General features: G+C 37.6%; 1 protein-coding gene across 3 annotated transcripts in view; it reads right to left on the reverse strand.

Moving 5' to 3' along the window:
* The window catches only part of LOC127452044 (RNA binding protein fox-1 homolog 1-like), a 408,281-nt gene that overhangs the window by 380,602 nt on the left and 6,197 nt on the right, over nucleotides 1-21,482 (reverse strand). Inside the window, exon 2 of one of the 3 annotated variants that reach the window (XM_051717184.1) lies at nucleotides 17,247-17,298. The exons of the other annotated variants lie outside the window; for them this stretch is intronic. Coding sequence (XP_051573144.1) covers nucleotides 17,247-17,298 — 52 coding nt within the window. The remainder of the gene's footprint in view (nucleotides 1-17,246; nucleotides 17,299-21,482) is intronic. 3 annotated transcript variants of the gene reach the window in all.

Here is a 21,482-nt window from a genome sequence, read left to right on the forward strand (position 1 = left end):
ATACACGAAGACCAAGACGAGAGGTGAACTAATAATTTTGGTTTCCTGTAGAGCCTGTACGACTGTCACATGACAAATGAATGAAATGTAGAATAAAGATTAGTTCATTTTGTTGAATAAGATTCAAAAATCCAAGTCAGTTAAATTATCCAATCTTCCCATCACTACAATGCAATTGAATAAGTACCAACATTTTGAAATTACAAAAGCACAGAAAGGCAGCATTAAAGTATCCATATCTTCAGAAGCGATTAGTGTGGGTGAGGAACAGATAAATATTTAAGTCCTTTTTCACTATCAATAATCACTTTCACATTCTTCTTTTGTTTTTGGCAATGCACATTTTTTGTGCATATTGCCACCTACTGTACAGGGAGAAGAATGTAAAGTAATTGATCTGTTTCTCACCCACACCTATCATATCACTTCTGAAGATTTAGATTTAACCACTGTACACTGCCTTGATGTGCTTTTTGGAGCTTCAAAATGATGGTACCCATTCACATGCATTGTGAGGACCTCCAGAACTGAGATATTCTTTTAAAAATCTTTGCTTGTGTTCAGCAGAAGAAAGAAAGACATACGCATCTGTAATGGCATGAGGCTGAATAAATGATGAACATTTTGATTTTTGGCTGAACTATCCCTTTAACATCCCCAGTCCTCATACACTTTCAGTACATGGAAAAGAGGGGACAGGATATTCTTCAAATACACCTTTTGTTACATAGAGAAAAGAAAGACATACATGTTTGGAATGGCATGAGGGTGAGTAAAAATGGCAAACTATCCCTTTAACTGAATACATACAGTACAAGCTACATTCAATCTTAAAGAAGAGTTTATTTTAAACCAATCCAAATCCAAACCAGCTGTTCTGTTTTTGCCTCTTCTGTAAAGTGTAGTATTCTGATTAAGAAATCCATCACGTTTAGCCTGTGCTAAATTACTTAACTAAACAATGAATTAAGTCACCAGAACAGAAAAGCTTAAAATATTAATTAATGCCTGTAATTTTTAACCGTTAATTGCGGCAAACTTGATTTAGCACAGCCACCGAAATTTCAACGCCACATCATATGAAGGCTAATTTGGATTATAATTATCTGGAAAAACTGAGCTCTGCAAACTGGCAATGTTATTTCAAAAGTCCTTGGGAGTGAAACAAATGAAACAGAGGCAGAATGAATCGTGGCCAAACCACTGATGCAGTGCTGAGTGAAGCTTTTATTCAACACAAATCTCAAGATTTCAGTGTTTTCCATGTTCCAAGAATTAAGGATTTTTCAGTCTATGAAGGTGATTTGCCTTCCATTGTTAAATGCCACGCTGACAAACGTCTCTATGAAAGCATGTGTTTGAGACTCCTGTGTTGATATTTTTCAATGAGCAAATTGAAAAGGAATCATTAAAAACAAACTAAACTGCTAAACTGAGCAGCAGCACTGAATCTGGCTCATGATCAGCACAAAATCTATTTAAAAAAAAAAAAAAAAAAAAAAAAAGAGAATGCTTGTTATTAAAGGAACATTCCACCTAAAAATGAAAATTCAGTCATCATTTACTCCCTCATCATTCTAAACCTTTATGTATTATTTTTTTCCATGAAACATAAAAAAGAAAAAATCTGAAAAATTTGACAGATTTTTTTCCATACAAAAAACAGTTCAAAGTGAGCATTCTAAAAGCACTATAAGTAGTCATTCCAAGTATTCCGAAGCCATACGATAGTTTTGTGTGAAAACAGACTGGAACTGAAATTATTTTCACTGATAATAGTCTGTATCCACTACAGCTCACAAATAAAATATGATGTGCATGAAGCAGGTTTGATATAAAGATTGTTGGTTACAAGACACGTGAAAACCCATGACATTTTACATTACTGATGTCCAACCAGGGTCATAGCCGCTACATTTGAATTGAAATCTGTAGTTGATGGGGACGATTATCCACAAAGCCATCAAATGGCTCCAGAAGACTTGGAATATCAGAAATTAGTCGCATGGACAACTTTTATGATCCTTTAATGATACTTTTTAGAGCTTAACAGCACATGCTCACCATGAACTGTCATATGGAAAATAGCAATGTGAAGATTTTTCAACACTGTCCTATTGTGTTCCACGTAAAAAAATAAGAGCATACGGGTTTAGAACAATATTAGGGTGAGTAAATAATGAAATAATTTTCCTTTTTGGATAAACTATTCCTTTAATGTATGTACCATCCTGCACTGAAAAAATGCCAGAGAAGTTCATCTAAACAGACGATCCAGACAAAGTTGTCTTTGGGTTTTAGGGAAGTTCTGCCACTGTCCTTCATGGCAGTGTCCTGAGCTTCATGCAATCCACAGCCTGGCAGACGTCTGCAGACACAGAACACTGATAACAATGTGGGGAGCTGTTCTTGGCACTGCACAGCCATGACACTTTGCCCACGCACACTCTCGCACACATGCTGTCCGCTCATTTCGAGCTGGTGGGGGAGGATACCTCGGGTTTGAATGTCAAAGAGTCAATGTATACAAACAAGTCTGGAAAATTGATGATGCTCATGTATGCATGCAGTCTGTAAAGAATATTAATATTCCCTGTGCCTGTGACGTATTTTCAAATAGATGTTTGCTGGACTTTGAAGGTGGGGAGGGGCAGAAATAGCTGTCTGTAAACTGAAGCCGTAGATGCAGGGCTCCAGACTGCGACTAAAATAGACGCAAATACGACCAAAGATAATTGATTGCAACAATAATTTAAAATCTAGTCGTCATTGGTGACAGTCGGGTTGTGTGTGTTCATATGTGGTTTTGTCAGATATCATCTTGTGAGTTACTCAATACTAGGGGTCTAACGGTTCTTGGTAAAAAAAAACAAACCGTACGGTTCGCCACCCACTGTTCGGGAAGCATTGGCACCACGGTCAGTTCACCTCACGTTTAATGACGCATCTAGAGCACAAGTTTTGGTCAAGAAAACAAAGCATCAAACAGACAGGCACAGTTACAACCTCCGCTAATGCACCTGAATGGATCTTTAAATGGATACGCTCCACCTGTGTTTCACGTGGGTCAACTTGACTTCACTGTTCTGCAAGCATTGTGTGTAGTTGAAAATGGCAACTGGAGAAAACGAAACGCTGATAGAGAAGCCCCCTGCGTTTCTCCTTTCTGGGAACATTTTCTTTATGCAGTCTATTACAACAGTGATGGTCAAAAGAAGTTTACAAAACAGGCACTGTTTGCAGACATCACTCGACATGAGTGCTGTATACTGGTAATATATGTCAATAATGTGCGTGGTTTAATTAAAACAGGCACGCAAGTTCTTCCTGTTTCCTTGTGCGGCTGTAATCTATCACGATCATCAATAATGCGCTTTGTTTAATGGCATTAAGATGCTGTTATAGTAATACATTGATACATGATTAATCATTTACACCGACATCACCCAGGGAAAGAGCCGCAGGTAGCCGAAACTGCACACACTCCCTTCCATTTTTAAGCTGGCATTCAGTGCTAATTTGGACAGACATGAAACAATAACTAAAGCATTTGGGGTGTTCATGTAGGATTTCCATGTTTGATTAAATTACTCAAGCAGCATTATCACAACATCCCTTCTGGTATGCATTCTAAGAGCAAGGTTATTCCTTTTATAGTGATGTACAGCTTCCGAATATTGAATATGTTGAGATGAATTTGAAGTGAACTTTATGTTGATGCATGTAGCGTATGAGTGCAGGTATTAAGTTAAAATTTTGATTTAGTAATTAGAGAAAAATTGTTGTTTTTTTAGTTAAAGGAATATTTCACCCAAAAATGTAAATGTGCTTATAATTTACTCACCCTCAGGCCATCCAAGATTGTTAAATTCTGTTTCGATGAAGAAAGAAACTCGATACTTCTTGGATGGCCTGAGGGTGAGTAAGTTATCAGCAAATTTTCATTTTTGGGTGAACTATTCCTTTAAGGACACTGACAAAAATTAACCATGGTTTTACTATAGTAGTATTGTAGTAACCATGACTGCTGTCACCATGGTTTTTTTATAACAGTAATATTGTAGTTTCTATATAATAACCATGATTTTACAATATATTGTAACCATGACAGTAACCATGTTTATATTGAGGTTACTATGATTTTACTACAAATGCCATGGTTAAACTATGGTTACTGTTGTAAAACAATGATTGTTATTTAAGGGCAAACCTGTTGAAGTGTTTACTAAATAGACTATTGTTTGGATTTGGCAGTAATATATTTTTTTTTTAACAAAGCAAATACTGAACCGTACGGAAATTGTGACCCTTAAACCGTGATACAAACTGATCCATGAGAAATTCGAACTGTTACACCCCCACAGAATACATCTTTAGAGCACGCACCACCAATGTGTCTCGAGCCTCTTTTCACCAGTTCTGTTGTGATGAGCTTGCTGCACTGCACGCAACAACAAACCCAGCACAAGAGAGTGCTGACCAAATGACTCTTCTGAACCTGGTCTTTTTCATGAATCACCCGAAAAGAACTGAGGATGGGAACTCAGGAGCTCAAGTTAGCAGTTTGAATCAGTCACTTTCTCAGCGAATCATCCGTCAGGGAGCGCAGACATTAAAAAAAAAATTCCTTGTGTATTTCGGGCTTCTTTATAATTAAAAGTCCCAAACCACTTAAATATATATATATATATATATATATATATATATATATATATATATATATATATATATATATATATATATATATATATACAGTATATGTATAGTTGTGCTCAAAAGTTTGCATACTCTTGGAGAATTGGTAATATATGTACCATTTTTAAAGAAAACATGAGTGAGCAGGCAAAACACATTTCTTTTATTTCTTATGGGATTCATATTCAACTGTAGGTTATAACAGAATGGCACAATCATAAAACAAAACATGGCAACAAAGAAAAAAATGAAATGACCCCTGTTCAAAAGTCTGCATACCCTTAGTTCTTAATACTGTGTATTGCCCCCTTTAGCATCAATGATAGCGTGCAGTCTTTTGTAATAGTTGTCTATGAGGCCCCAAATTCTTGCAGATGGTATAGCTGCCCATTTATCTTGGCAAAATGCCTCCAGGTCATGCAAAGTCTTTGGTCTTCTTGCATGAACCGCACGTTTGAGATCTCCCCAGAGTGGCTCGATGATATTAAGGTCAGGAGACTGTGATGGCCACTCCAGAACCTTCACCTTTTTCTGCTGTAACCACTGGAGTGTCAGCTTGGCCTTGTGCTTAGGGTCATTGTCGTGCTGGAAAGTCCAAGAGCATCCCATGCGCAGCTTTCGTGCAGAAGAATGCAAATTGTCTGCCAGTATTTTCTGATAACATGCTGCATTCATCTTGCCATAAATTTTCACAAGATTCCCCGTGCCTTTAGAGCTAACACACCCCCAAAACATCAGTGAGCCACCACCATGCTTCACAGTGGGGATGGTATTCTTTTCACTATAGGCCTTGTTGACCCCTCTCCAAACATAACGCTTATGGTTGTGACCATAAAGCTCTATTTTGGTCTCGTCACTCCAAATTACAGTGTGCCAGAAGCTGTGAGGCAGGTCAAGGTGTTGTTGGGCATATTGTAACCGGGCTTTTTTTGTGGCATTGGCGCAGTAAAGGCTTCTTTTTGGCAACTCGACCATGCAGCTAATTTTTGTTCAAGTATCGTCGTATTGTGCTCCTTGAAACAACCACACCATCTTTTTCCAAAGCAGCCTGTATTTCTCCTGAGGTTACCTGTGGGTTTTTCTTTGTATGCCGAACAATTCTTCTGGCAGTTGTGACTGAAATCTTTCTTGGTCTACCTGACTTGGCTTGGTATCAAGAGATCCCCGAATTTCCCACTTCTTAATAAGTGATTGAACAGTACTGACAGGCATTTTCAAGGCTTTGGATATCTTTGTATATCCTTTTCCATCTTTATAAAGTTCCATTAGCTTGTTACACAGGTCTTTTGACAGTTCTTTTCTGCTCCCCATGGCTCTGTATCTAGCCTGCTCAGTGCATCCACGTGAGAGCTAACAAACTCATTGACTATTTATACACGGACACTAATTGCAATTTAAAAAGCCACAGGTGTGGGAAACTAACCTTTAATTGCCATTTAAACCTGTGTGTGTCACCTTGTGTGTATGTAACAAGGCCAAACATTCAAGGGTATGTAAACTTTTCATTAGGGCCATTTGGATGATTTCTGTTATCATTATGATTTAAAAAGGAGCCAAACTACTATGTGATAATAAATGGCTTCATATGTTCACTATCCTTAAATAAAAGACACATTTTTTGCATGATCAGTCATATTATCAAAATCAATGCCAAAATTTCACAATTTCTGCCAGGGTATGCAAACTTTTGAGCACAACTTTTGAGCACAAAATTTCTGCCAGGGTATGCAAACTTTTGAGCACAACTTTTGAGCACAAAATATATATATATATATATATATATATATATATATATATATATATATATTAGATCCAGCTTTTGATACTTAGGACAATTGAGGGACTTGTACACAACTATTACACAAGGTGCAAACATTCACTGATACTCAAGAAAGCAACACACTTCAATATGCATACTATGCTTTATGTAAATATCTGCTTATGTAGATTCTGAAGGGCAGTCCTAAATAAATAAAAAAAAATCTCTTATATTTGTATAAATTATGAAAGGGGTCTGAACATTGATTGGGGGATGAGAACTTACATATCTTCTCGACTAAATATGTTTATTAAACCTCTGATTAATGGGTTATCAGCTGTCTTCCTTTTCTTCTGCTTTCTGTCTTGTTTCTGAACAACAATCTCCATTTCAGTTAAGGAGCCAGTGGCTCCTAAGTCATTTTTTTAGTCCGGAGCCCTGAGATGACATTATTAAATCTCAATTTAGGAACTTGGTGAATGTGCACTGAGCTGCAATTAGAGGTACCAATACAGTAGCAGAGCTCCTCTCAGCGGGGTGTTCCCGGATTAGGGTACATACAGCCTGAGCTTCCCCTGTGATGCATCAAAGTGATGGAAGTCTGTTGATGGTGACCTTTCATACAGATAGCCAAAAGTTAGCTGTCATATGGTCACCATTACACCCAAAATCATCCTGGAGCAAGAATTGATTTTTGCTTTGCAGCAGCCAGACAGTTTATGGAGGGCAATTAAGAGCTGTTTTCTGCCCCTGGAAGTGGATTCCCTAAGCTGGGGCCAACGGTCTGTCAAAATGGCAGGAAGAGAATGTCTAGCATCTGCGATGTTTGCTAAATCAAAGCGCGACCAACAGTTTGTGGATCTTTAAGGACTAGAAAATCTTTTTTTCAATAATAATAAGGCATGCAATGACAGCTGCCACCGTTCCACTTATTGAGTAAGTGCGAGCCTAGTCACATAGGAGAGCAGTGCACCATGATATGCAAGATGTCACCAAGTAAGAAAGATGCAATTAAAGGCTCACCTGAGAGAAAATAAGTGTCGGTGTCTCAGCGGGCTGTTATGAAGCCCCATGTGCTGCATGTTAGAGATAAAAAGGTTCATTCGAAAATTTGCTCTAAAAAAAGGGCAGGAATGGTTTCGGTGAGGATTATAAGAGTCTTGTCATATTCATTAACATAATAAAATAAACAACTACAATCACTGAGGGATTAAGGGGATAGTTCATCCAAAAATGAAAACTGTGTCATCATTTACTCACCCTCATGTAGTTTTAAACCCACATGACTTTCTTTCTTCAGTGGAACACCAAAATATGCTCCCACTAGGCCAAATTATGAAAAAGAACTAAGGGTATGTTCACACTTGTAGTTCAGTTCTCTTGGTCCAGACCAAAAAAGAAAATGATACATTTAGTCCTGGTTCGCTTAGCGTTCACACTGGCATTTTTAACACCGAACCTAATGATACAAAACCAAAGGCATCAGGAAAAAGTCACAACCTGATTGGAAAGCTTTTATGACGTATATTTTTTGAAGGAACTTGCCGATCATCCAAAACAATGCTGGCTGCTGGGCGAAATGTGCTCGTTATATTTATATATGTATATATGGTGGTATTTTTACCAGCTGAGAACAAACGAAGAGCTAATAAAATGTGTAAAGGAGTCAAAACAGCGCCAGGAATTCCTCCGTTGCACACACAAACAAAGATATGCTGCAAGGATGGCTGACGGTGGTTCCGACGCCTGTACTGAACTGTAATGGGCAACATAGCTAATATGATGAGAAGAACCAGGTATGCTTGAGGTCAGTATTAGGCAAATTACTTCCCGTTTTTGGTCCATTTAAACTTCTTTGGTCCATGTTGCGTTCATTTATCATATATCAATCGAACCGCACCAGAGTTCGTTTGGAAGATCACCGAGACCCACTATTCAGGCGGTCTCGGTCCGCTTGTTTGGTGCGCACCAAGGTTCGGGTGGCAGTATTCACACTTGTTCAAATGAAACGCACTAACAGAACAATCGCACCAGAGTTCGTTTTAATCGAACCAAACCTGCCAAGTGTGAACACACCCTAAATTGCGTACCATAGCTATACAGACGACACCCAGATTTACCTAGCCCTATCACCAAATTACTACAGCCCCATAGACTCTCTGTGCCAGTGCACTGATAAAATTAACAGTTGGATGTGCTGAAACTTCCTTCAGTTAAACAAAGACAAGACAGATGTCATTATATTTGGCAACAAAGGTGAAATTCCCAAGGTGAACACATACCTTGATTCCAAGGGTCTAAAGACAAAAAATCAAGTAAGGAATCTTGGAGTAATTTTGGAGTCAGACCTTAGTTTCAGTAGCCTTGCCTTGCCTTGCCTTAAAAAATGAACAAATCAATGTATTCAATCAATAAGTATGATATTATTTTGCATATATTATATTTTATTACATGGTTATTGTTTAATTGCATAATTTGTATTATTTACAAGTATTTGCTGAACATGTGCTAAAAAAAAGTACTGTCTCTTTAAGGAAACCCAGCATTTCTGTACAGAGAATCTGTAAATGAGCACATATTAACGAGAGAGACATTAATGGCTCTATCTCATCCATACTATGCGTAATTAGAATTAAATGTTTATTGTTTGATGATTTGATCAACAACTGATTGTAAAGAACAGAACGGTTATTTAAAGAGACACTATTCAATGACAAATAGGTTGCATGGATCTCATCTTTGGACACACACGGAACAAGTTTTACTCTCAACACAAAGTGAAAGGATCTTGCTGCTGAATACTCCACCACTATACTACACAATACATTCACTGGTGAATGAAATGTAAACATTAACCAGCCAGTTGCCGAATGTATACATTTTTAGTCGCATAGTGCGAAATTTGTTTGTGGTTGGTTGGAGTGATATACTCATCATTGTAGTAGAAGGTTGTGCATAGAGTAAAATATCGATCTTGGGATCATTCAAATGAAGACTTCGATGAACTGGGAAATCAATATTTTTACCCAGTTCTTCCATGCAATGAAAGAAAATGGGGACCAAGGGCTGTCAAGCTCCAAAAAGAGGGGAAAAAAAGCATTGTAAAAGTGATCCATATGATAGCTTTTGTGTTTTTGACTGAAAACCTTGCTTGTGGTCACCATTCACTTTCATTGTATGAAAAAGAGCAGCTTGGAAATTCTTCTATAAATAACACTTTTTTTTGTGTTTCAAAACGAGGTCAAACAGCTCAAATATACCTTAAAACCTGAAATATAGCCATCATGGTGCCAAAAGAACAGCTTGTACCACCAGTCTGATGTAAACAGACAGGTCAAGCTTTGTGTTTCACATGGGCCCTTTTGATCCGAGGAGATGGCCATGCTGTTTTTCACTGTCACTTTGAAGAATCCTATTTTCATCTATATATCCCATGTTGGGATTATCTTCACTATCTCCCTGACACAGTTTGTTTCTGTTTACATTTCCATGTGGTGCTTTATGTGCTGTTGTATTGTGCATATTGATATTTCACACCAACATAGTCCTCTGAGTTGTCACAGGTTGCATAACATTCATTCTGGCTGATACACTGCCAATTCTGCCTGGCAAAGGCTCTTGTCACCCATGGCAAAATAAACATCAAAACCTCACCATGCACACTAAACCAAAAGAGAATCAGGAGCAACCTTCACAACTCAAAATAGATGAGAATGAAGCCAAAAAAGCAGATTTAGAACACATCAGAAAACCTCTGATGAAAAAGAATCTCATCTCAAAGGGTTTACCATCTGGCCAAAGCCAAGCCTCACAGGGTTTGAGGAAATGTCACATTTCAGGCATTAGTCGAGGAAAGAACCATTATGACACAAATGGACCTGAATACCGCAAAAAGTCATTGTCTTAATCAGTATTTTTGTCTTGTTCTACAATAAAATATCTTAACATCCTTAATTAGAAAACAAAATGGTGCTAGATAATAAGACTTGTTTTCAGAGAATAAATCTTTAATTAAAGGGATAATTCATCCATTTACTCACTCCGCACTACTGTATTTATTCCATGGAACGAAATACAATGAAAAGTGAATGGTTAAAGTCACTTGCTGGGTTTCCATCTAACTATTTTTATGCAAATTTTACATTTGCTTTAAAAAAAAAAACTAAATGGAAATGCTTTATATGTGCATAAACTCTCAACATTTGCTAAAAAGTTTATGCGCTTGGTAGACGTGGATTTTCTAGAGTTTTCTATCATCATTAAGGTGATGGTAACAGATTGTTCGCAAAATGATTTTAACCATATGTGCATATATTATGGGTGTGCATTAGCTTGATGTGACTGAACCAAGGAGAGGTCCGACCTTGGCACAAAAGCCTTCGAACATAGCTCTTGACAATTGGAAGCATTTATCCCACAGCTGGACGTTAAAGTGGGTCCTCACAATCTGCGAGAACAGTTCTGAGTGGGGCACTCCCAGGTATACAGAGGCTGGCAGCATATGGGCATAGCAGCCATTTCAGCCCTCATTATATGAGATTTTACACTTATTCTGTGACATCTCCTTGCTGCATTTAATAAAACTATGTTTAATTGCTCCAACACTGCAAATACAACTCCCCCCCAAGCAAGGAGGTAATTCAGATGCTCCATCAAGACAAGGTGGGCTCCCTCAAGATAATGCGCATGACGTAGTGGATGGAAACACGCATTTGCAAAATGATTTGCATTTTCTTTAGTCAAATATTTAGAAATGCACTTTAAAAGGATGGAATGGAAATCCAGTCACTGTCTGTTACTTACAAGCTGCCTCCTTTTGTTTTCCACAGAGGAAATAATGGCGTAAGAGTTTGGAACAACATGAGTAAATGGAGACAGAATTTTCATTTTTGGGTGAACTAACCCTTCAAGTTGATTTTTCTAATCTCATTGGCACATTGTTTTTTCATGTTTTAAGCATAAACCTCAAAAGATTGTGTTGATTTATGCTTAAAACAAGAAAAAGAAAACTAGCTGCAGATTGCAAATAAGCTTAATTTAAGACATATACTCTGAAAACAAGTCTTAATATCTTATGCAGTTTTGCTTGTCAAGTAAATTTATCTCATTTTGTTTAGATGTTTTATCTGAAAACAAGACATAATACTGATTTAGAAAATTAGTTTTTGCAGTGAATATGTGACTGGTGAGAGAGCAGGAGCACCAGAGGAAAACCGGATTCATGTCAAACTGCTGGATAATAATCCACAGAGCACATTTTCAACAGATGGGATGACGTCTAGTGGGATCTGAGATGTAAGGCTTTATGGAGAAATGGCTGAGCACATTAGAGACATTAGAGTTAATATCCTCCTGTTATCATTTGTGATCTGCAAGTACCAACACAGCTGAAAATTCTTCCATTGACGGATAACACTGGGAAAAACCAACAGCTGCTTCTAAAGGTGCTCCCAGATATCTGAACTACTGTGACTCTAAAGGTCTTTACAGATGTTATGCAGAATGTTAGCATAAGTCACCGTTCACATTTATTGTATGGAAAAAATGCATGAAAGTGAATGGTGACTGAGGCTAATATTCTGCCTAACATCTCCTTTTGTGTTATATGGAAGAAAAAGTCACGAGAGTGGAACAACATGAGTGTGTGTAAATGACAGGATTTTCAGTTTTGGGTGAACTATCCCTTTAAGACTTTTCACACTATGCTTAAACCTGGGTTGACGTAAAGTATATTTACACCCCAGGGTACCCTGGTCTTGTTCCGCTTTTGCAGGATCAACTCCAAATGTTGGTGCCAAAGTTATGCAATAATAAATAACAATGAAAGTTATGAAATAATGCAGTGAATGTTGCGACGCGTTGTTGAGCAGCTGACAACCAAATATAAACTGCCTCAGTGCTTACCTCATTAAATATTCATGTGCTTTATTTGCAGAAACTTTCGGTATGAAAGTTGTTTAGTTTCAGTGTCTGAGGGGTACCAAATGTTAAACGCAGACAGCAAACTCGTTAATTGAAGTGATGAACAGTGTTCATTTTGCTGTATGTTTCAGAAGACTAAAGACAACCATAGCCGATCTACATGGTGATATTTTCACAGATGGACAAGCAGTTATTAAAACTGCCATAAAAATGACAATTTAAAACATTTTACAGCTCAAATAATACATGAATTTTAACAGAAGAATTCATGAAAGTGCTTTTATAAAATTATAAGCTTCACATTTTTGCCCTCAAACCCTCGAAAACTTGGCCCCATTCACATCGAAAACATTAACCCAGAGTTTCCAACTGTACAGTGTGGGATTTCGAAACCTGACACAACCCAGGATTACTTACTAACCCACAGTGTGAAACATGGAACAAGATAACCCAGGATCACGTTTACCCAGGGTTAGAAATCCTGGGTCAAAAATTGCAAATGTGAAAAACCCATTTGATGAACCAATCGCAATGAGCAACAAAGTCTTCACCAAACCTCAAGACAATGTCTTTTTCCCCAACCAATCTGAATCACATCAGCAAAAATGTCAACCTATTCCGATCTCTATAGTGCTTTTTTAAACAGAAAATGTATGTTGTCTTAAGAAATAGCATTTGCATAAAACCTCATAATCTGTGAATCCTGCGAACGTCTACCTGACAGCAACATAGGCAGAGCCCGCTGGGGAGGTTTAATCAAAGGTCAGGACAGAATCTTAACACCGTTTACCAGCATGGCCCAATCCCTCATTTGGTGCAGTGCCAAATCCCAACTCGCAGGGGAAATGTGATTTCAAATGACTTATTGTACAGTGCATGCTGATGAGAAACTAATGTCATTAACAGAATATGTGCAATACATTTTTTGATGCCATTTTAATGGGAAGGAACATTTTCATCTCTATTTTGACATAGCAAACAAATGCACGTCCATGTTATACCGACCATTTTATGATGCTGCAAGCGGAGGAGAACCAAAATCATGATTTGCCTTAACAGATGGAGTGTTTGTTTTGTACTCTGGAAAATGCAGCTTTACACAGAGTGTATATTAGAAAATAAACTTTACCTATTGCATGTGCTAGTCTGTCCATCCACAGCCCCCCTTTTTTGGGCTAACCCCTAAACCTATTTTATTCCTTTATAAAATAGCTGTTTAACAAAGATTCTTTTTGTTTTAGAGCTTTCACTTAAAAAGATTGAGAACAACAGGCAATTTTCATTCAGTCACCTCCCCACCTCCACTCACCACCTCTGCATTGAAATGAAGACGGTACGGGCAAAAGCACACAAACATGTGGAAATCCTGAAGAGATAGTGCCACTTTTACAAGATTAAATAGCCCACATTTAATAACGTTTTTACTGGGGAAGACTAATGTTTCCTTTCAAGCGCATTAGCATTTTGATAACCAGCCGAAGACTTTTGTTCCATTTGCGATAAGGAGAGAATGCAAAGCCGCATAGACAGCATGAAATAATTGGCACACAGCATGTGAAAAGTCAGCATTTAAAAAGGGAGAGGGGGAAGTCGAAATAAGGAAATAATAAAAAAAGGGGGGAAAACATTTTCAGGTAGATGAGAACCAAGGGAGTGCTGATTCTAGACTTCAGAGACGGCACTCTGCAGCTCAGGGTGATTTCACACTTTAAGCAGTCCTCTATGTTGAATAAGTGGAGTCTGAACTAATTATGTAAAAACTGTAAAAGCCATGTCTCAGCACTATTCTCCCACTGACCACAGTTCTTACTAAACCAGTGAGTTAGCCTGATGTATTGTACTGTTCTTCCACAATACTGGGAACCACATTCACTGAATACAACAGCTAAAGAGCCCCTACTACAATCTCACTGATTGAGTAAATATCTAAAAATATGAAAATATTGTGATGACTTTAATGTGCTTTATTTGGCCATTCAGTGCTCAAAAGAGTGTGCCGTTAGAGAAGTTTCGCAATCCTTCCTTGCCTTGTAATTAAAAAGCATGACAGTGTTAAGCCACAGATGTTTTATTAAATACAATTTAAAAAAATACGAAAGTCTCATGTAAACACGGTTTTCTGGCATTATCAGATTTTTTTAATAAGCTGGATTTTTGATCATTATCAGCTTAATGGTGTGCATGTAAACAAACAGTGTCGCCGAGTTTAGTAGCAAAAGGCGTTCAGTTCAAACTGTTCATTTAAATTAATCGATTCACATCTCTGATTCAATCATTTGTTTGCCGTTTGCGTAATTACACAGACAGACAGACAAGACAGACAGATAGATACTTTATTGTCCACCGCTGTGGAAATTTGTCTTTGGCTTCTCTCACAAAAACACAACAACAAAAATTCTATTAAAATCACAAACAAGAAATAAAATCCTTTAAAAAAAAAAAACTGTTTGGGTTTACATTACATTTGTTCGTTAAGCATCTTATTTGCGTGAGAACAAAGGAGTTTTTGTAACCATTTTTAAATAACTTTGACACCCTGTAAAGCCTTCCTGATGGAAGCGTTACACATTCAAAGTGAAGTGAAATTTCGGAGTGAAATGTTAACGGAAGTTGTGTTCTAGTTCTTACATACATTATTTTGAATGTATTTAGCAACAAAACTGTTCAGTTTAAATGATGGTTTCTCTCTGATTGAAAAAAGAAATCATCCTTTTAAGACATTTCAGATTAAAGGAATATTTCAGGTTCAATAAAAGTTAAGCTCAATCAACAGCATTAGTGACATAATATTGATTACCACAAAAAATACAAACATTTTGACTTGTCCCTCCTATTCTTTAAAAAAAAAATCTAATCTGTGTTTCAGTGGGGCACTTGCAATGGAAGTGAATGGGGCCAAACCACAATCATTAAAATACTCACTATTTCAAAAGTATAGCCATAACACATAATATGCGTGTAATATGCGGAAAAATCGCTTAACATTTTCTGTGTAAAATTATAGCCAATTTTACAATTTAGCTGCCATGATGATACAATGTCAACATCCCTAAAACCCTAAAATGACTGTAAAATTTATAATTTAAACAACTTTATAGAGCAAATAATTCACAAGTTTTAACAGAAGAATTAATGTAAATGCTTTTATAAAATATTAAGCTTCACATTTCTGCCTTTAATCCTTCCAAAAATGGTGCCTCACTGTAGCCTTTTTTTTTTTTTTTTAAGAAAAGGATGGATGTCAAAATAATTTTTTGTAGTAATTAACATTATGCCACAAATGCTGTAAATTGAGCTCAACTTGTATTGAACCTGGAATATTCCATTAACCTTTTCATGAGTAGGGTCTAAATTCCTCTGCAGTGTCCCCTGGAGTGAGTTATTTTTGCATGTGACACTGCACAGAAGAGGGGGGCAGAGTGTAGACGAGTATTTTTTAATTATTATTTTAATTATTTTATTTTAATTATTTACATTTTTGATTTCTTGTCATAAAAAATACTGTATATAATATAGTAAACAAGTGAAAAAATGGGTTATGTCTGCTATACTGTTTTTGCTTTATTTATTCATTCTTATACCTGTAAAAAAAAAAATGAACAAATAATATCAGCAGTCCGGTTTGCCTATGCACTGTTTGACATAGACATTGTGTGTGTGTGTGTGTGTGTGTGTGTGTGTGTGGTGTGTGAGAGAGAGTGACAAGCGCTAATGTAAACACGTTTTAAGTATACGAGTTTTAAACTGTTATCGTGATGCTTTTGTTACAACCATTATATGCCTTTTGAGTTGCTGTTTTTGTGAATGAAAACCACATCTGCACCTAATCAGCAGACGTGGCTGCGTGCATGGGAAGATCACGTTTAGATATGATGGCTGTGCATATACAAGCTATTGTTCTTCTATTGTCAAGAACTGTTATCGTGGTATTGTGGTGAAAATTTGGTTGTTTGTTACATAAAATAAACATATTATGTCCTTGAAAAGACTCTGAGTAGCTGTTTGTCTGACGAATGACAACCACTACTAATGTAAACAAATGGCAGCACGCATGGGAGGAAGATCGCGTTTGATGTATTGACTGTGCGTATAAGAGCTGTAAACTTTTTATCGTGGTACTTTGGTGACAAGTTGGATGTATGTATATAACATATTCTGTGGTTTAAAAGACTGAATGAGTAACTGTTTGAGCCAATATAAATAACAGACACTTGACCAGCGCAGCCCAATTTAAATCTGGCAGCTTGTAACATAACTGGCTGTTGCAGAAACACATATGTGTGACGCATATGTGTGACTGCGGGGCCCAGTTATTAACCATCACATGTATGTGATGGTACATATGAAAGGGTTAAATAAACATTAATTGCTTTCACATATACAGCCTTTTCCAGAAAAGTAACTGCAATTTTCAGTTTAGAGGTTTACATGTGTGAACATGACCCGTTTGAAAATACCAGTAAATTTTGCACTAGCTATTACCCTGAATAAGAAGTTGTAACGTTACCTAAAAAGTTATGATGCTATGTGTGAACAGAGTCGTAAGATTAATGGTTTGAGCATATACAAGTTCAGGATGTGCTAACGTAAGACGGAGATGATTCAGTTACTCTGGAGTCCAAAAATTTCTTAAAATTGGACAGATAGTGAAATTATTCCATTTAGTCGGAGGATAAAAACGTACTTTGTTTTATATTTTAGATCCAACTATAGAGAAACCTCATAGTGTATGATGCTCCAACACTCAAATTTGAAGTCATATGGTGAGCAGCTAATGGAAATCAAACACACAACCACGAAACTGTGACTGGATGACAAAGGAGATGGTGAACAAGTGCTCAAAGTGGAGAAAACATTTAAAGCCACTCACATCCAATTCACATCGCAGACTTCGTGGTGCTGATGTATGAATTGTCGCAAAACTGAAAAAACAATGGAAACCGTTGCATGTGTGAATAGCAGATGTGGTACATTTAACAGTAAAGGCAATCCAACAATTTTACTGCAATTTACCAGGTTGCATGTGTGAAAGGGGCTATTTAAGCAATATCACACGAGCAAGAGTGCAATATGGCCCTACATCAGCACTGCTGTGATTCGACCGCAGGCACAAGGCTGCAGGCCGGGTGCCGTAGGTAATCACAGCAGTGCTGATTTAGGGCCATATAGCACGATTGCGAGTGTGATATTGCTTGTATACAACAGTTCAATGAACAAGTACATTTTTAAAAATTAGAAAAACTGAGTACGGTCATAAAAATGCATTTGTGCATGGAACTACTTTCTTACGTGACGGATCAGAATCTGCCGTTGCTGGTTCAAACCAAATGATGCGTCCAAGCCTTCTTTAGTAATTCAAAAATGGCACTTCAGAAATAGTATCATGGCTTGTGCTGTTTCTAACAAGTTATTGGATAAACAAGGATGGATGGATGGATGGATGGATGGGGGTATGTGTGTGTGTGTGTGAGAGAGAGAGAGAGAAAGTGAGACGGAGCGTGTGCGATCATCTGTTGCCACTCCCAAGCAGAGATGCTGTCAGCTTACAGAAGATCAGCTTTCTCAGTGGAAAAATAGCCATCCAAGTGGGGGTATTTCTCCCTGTTTCGCGGTAGACGGTGCGCAAGAGTCTTTCACTATAGAAACCCCAAACCCCTCCGCCATTTTAAACAGCACGTCCTCTACAATGTGGAAACTCCGGTAAGAGGTAAGCACCTTGAGTTGTGTAATTAATCAGTCTGTTGTGTCTCTCAGCTGTGATGAGCCGTAATGCTGAAGTTGTTCGTTTAAAGCCATTTAAAGCTATTTCCTATCTTTAGTTGTGTAGTAGTAATACAAGCGATCACAGAGCGCTGCTGAATGTTAACACTGGCTGATGCAGATTCACTTCATGTCACCTAACTGGCTCATATTACACACAAAAATGATCTTTTGCCACCACCTGCTGGCTAACATATGTAATGTCAAAAACAAAATCCATGTAAAGAAACACACATACAGTAGCTCTTAACACATATGCACTGCTCTTACAGTTTAGAACCGCACAAACACAAGCGGAGTGATACACACAGTGAAGCGAGTGCTGATGGTGTGAGACCATCTTGTCCAGCCAGATTCGAGGACCGGAACTAACTGTTGTATATTAATATATAAACTGAATATAGTCCAAATGTAAAAAATATTGAGCAGTCCTAGTTATAATCCATAAAAAAACCTCTCAGATTGTGTTACGGTGTAAACGAAAATAAACATAAAACAATGACTCATCTGACCTATGAGTAAAGTCTGGTGTACCACACTACAGTAAAGCCTCTGGTGGATTTAAGACACATGAGCGTGTAGCAGAGCCACAGGGTGTGGGTGACTGGTCTGACAAAACCATGCTGTGCAAAATCACTTTGAATTATCGCTGTTATCATCACCAGCAGACACCTGAGGACATACACCCAACATTCAGCTATATGAGCTCTTGATGTCCATAAAGACTGACATGACTAGTAGCTCTCTCTCAAATACAAAAGCCTAAATGGGTGCATGCAGCCAATTAAATCATATACAAACAAACACAAATTAAAGACGATGTTAAGCATGCCACTAATGCCCGTCAGCTAATGACAACAAGTAGCAAACTGAAGGTCAATGTGGAGGTGTTTTATTCTTCACTTAAGCACGCCAGCTATTGACATATAAAACTATCATTCTGATCTGTACACTTTAACACGTCAAACATATTTACAAACCCTTTCATTTGTACCGGTGATGAAAGCATTATTGATGACTCATTCCGGGCATACTTCACTTATGTGCTGCTCTAATTAAATCACTGTTTTGTTTGGTGATCTAGATTTCGTTTAACACTGATTAAAAGGAACACCTTTGAAAGGTGTCACCACATTTTCATCCCCTTATCCTCTCTTAATGGGTCAGCACTACAGAGCTCTAGCATTGCTCTGCCCGCCGCGAACGTAATTTGAATTACGTTAAAAATGTCAACCCAAATAACAAAGACAGTGTGAGATCTACAACTGAGATCCTATGAGCTAGGGGTGCTGTCTTAAGAGGATGATGCAGGTGCTTAACGCTAATGGTTTGAGCACCATAATCCACGGCCAATTAAGATTTGTGAATGTGTTTATCAATGCAAACAGAGTTGGGATTAAAAACAGATTATCCTAAAATCCATTGCCATGAGGGCCTACACACACCCATTACATTCCAATAAACTGGTTTCTACTCTATGCTAGAGATGTGCAAAACTGCATATTTTCAAAATCAACTAGTCTGTTGCATGCCTGAACCACTAGTCACTAATAGGTCTTAAGGAGGCCTTGTATAATAAATACTGGGATTACCTGACCCCAATCAAAGTGTTTCTTAGTGGCCGTTTACATATGACATGTTCTTGCATGTTCTTAAAAAAAACTTACGGTGATAGTTCACAAGAAAAGGAAAATTCTCTCAATGTTCACTCATCATTTATGCCATCCCAGATGTTTATGACTTTCTTCTGCTGAACACAAATTAATATTTTTAGAAGAATATCTCAGCTCGGAAGGTCCATACAATGCAAGTGAATGGTGGCCAGAACTTCTAAGATACTTTGAAGAAATTTTGATATGATAGGTGTGAGTGACTAGCTTGTGTTCACGAGAAATCAGATGCTTTGTTTTATGGGGGTTTGTGATGGCTGTCCACTGAGCCCCAGCAGAAGAAATAAAGTCATACACATGGAATGGCATGAAGGTGAGTAAGTTATGAATTTAAATTTTTGGGTGAACTATCCCTTTAAAAACGCAACACTCGTGGTGCGACACTCCAAAACAGCGCAGGAGGCATGACATTGTGGCCAAAGACGTCTTTCTGAATGTGTACGGATGTACGGCCTTAAGAGGTCAACCGATAGTGGATTTTGCTGATAACAAAAACTAAGGTGGTGGAAAAGGCAGATAACCGATTAATCGGCCGATAGTTGTATTATTTATAGAATGTTACAAAAATTTCTTAGTCCTTCCTTACCATGACGAGCACAGGCACAGAGGCTACAAAAATTCCCAGATGTAGTTTATTGTTCAACCAAAAATCCCAATAATCACCAGAAAAAATTAATTTGGTGCATTACGTGGAACTTTTAATTATAAAAAAAGCCTGAAACACACCAGGGACTCATACTTTGAAATGTGGCTCCGTTACAACGCTCTATTTCTAAGTATTTACCTAAATAAGCTTTTTATAGCCTATATATTTACCAGATAAAGGATTTTGTTTTTATATATTTCACCAGATCAGGTTTAATGAGGAATACGGTATATTTAGGTTTATTTTATTTGAAGTTGAAGACACAATGTACTGTATGTGCTGACAGGGGACATTTCCATATAGTCAGCATATATTTTTACAGATTACCGGTATATTGATATGCCTCTAGATGTACCAACGGTGCCTTAAATGGGATGAATTTAATGACAACTTTTTCGAGAGGGTTTTTCCATGCAAACTGTCTAACAGCTTAAATGTAGCAGTCTAATTAAAGCACCACTACTAAAAATATTAAAACTAAAAAACAAAAATGTTTGTTAAACAAGTTGATCTTCGTGATTCTCACCCATCCCTATACAATCAGCATCTCCCTCTCTGTGGTTATTAAAAGGCTATTGTGCCAGTCCTCTTCATTCACAGACCATCTACAAGCAGCGGTATTGATTACACTGGAACCCTTAATAACCCAGGACAACAAGCAACCAGCATGCACTCTTTCTTTTTTAAATTGCAGTTACAGTTCGCCCCCTGGGATTACACAATAAATCACTTGCTTATCGCCTTGCACTAGGCTTCTTGGTTAGTACATCACATTAATGAGATTCATCAAATGTCTGTGCTTTTAAACCTTCATCATACACAGCTGAAAATCACCAGATTCTGTGAACATGTTCTGGACAGCTTTCTGAGAGAGCCTACTAACCAAATCTTTTATGGTTTAACAAAGAAGATTAAACAGTTTTCTGTGGAAGTCAATGGCAGGCGTCACTGAAAATGTAAAACTTACTGTATCAGTCATGGTCTCTCTGGAAATGAACGGGAACATTAAAGAATAAAAATGTGACAAACA

This window comes from Myxocyprinus asiaticus, chromosome 14, assembly GCF_019703515.2.
Source record: "Myxocyprinus asiaticus isolate MX2 ecotype Aquarium Trade chromosome 14, UBuf_Myxa_2, whole genome shotgun sequence".
In the NCBI taxonomy this organism is placed as follows: domain Eukaryota; kingdom Metazoa; phylum Chordata; class Actinopteri; order Cypriniformes; family Catostomidae; genus Myxocyprinus; species Myxocyprinus asiaticus.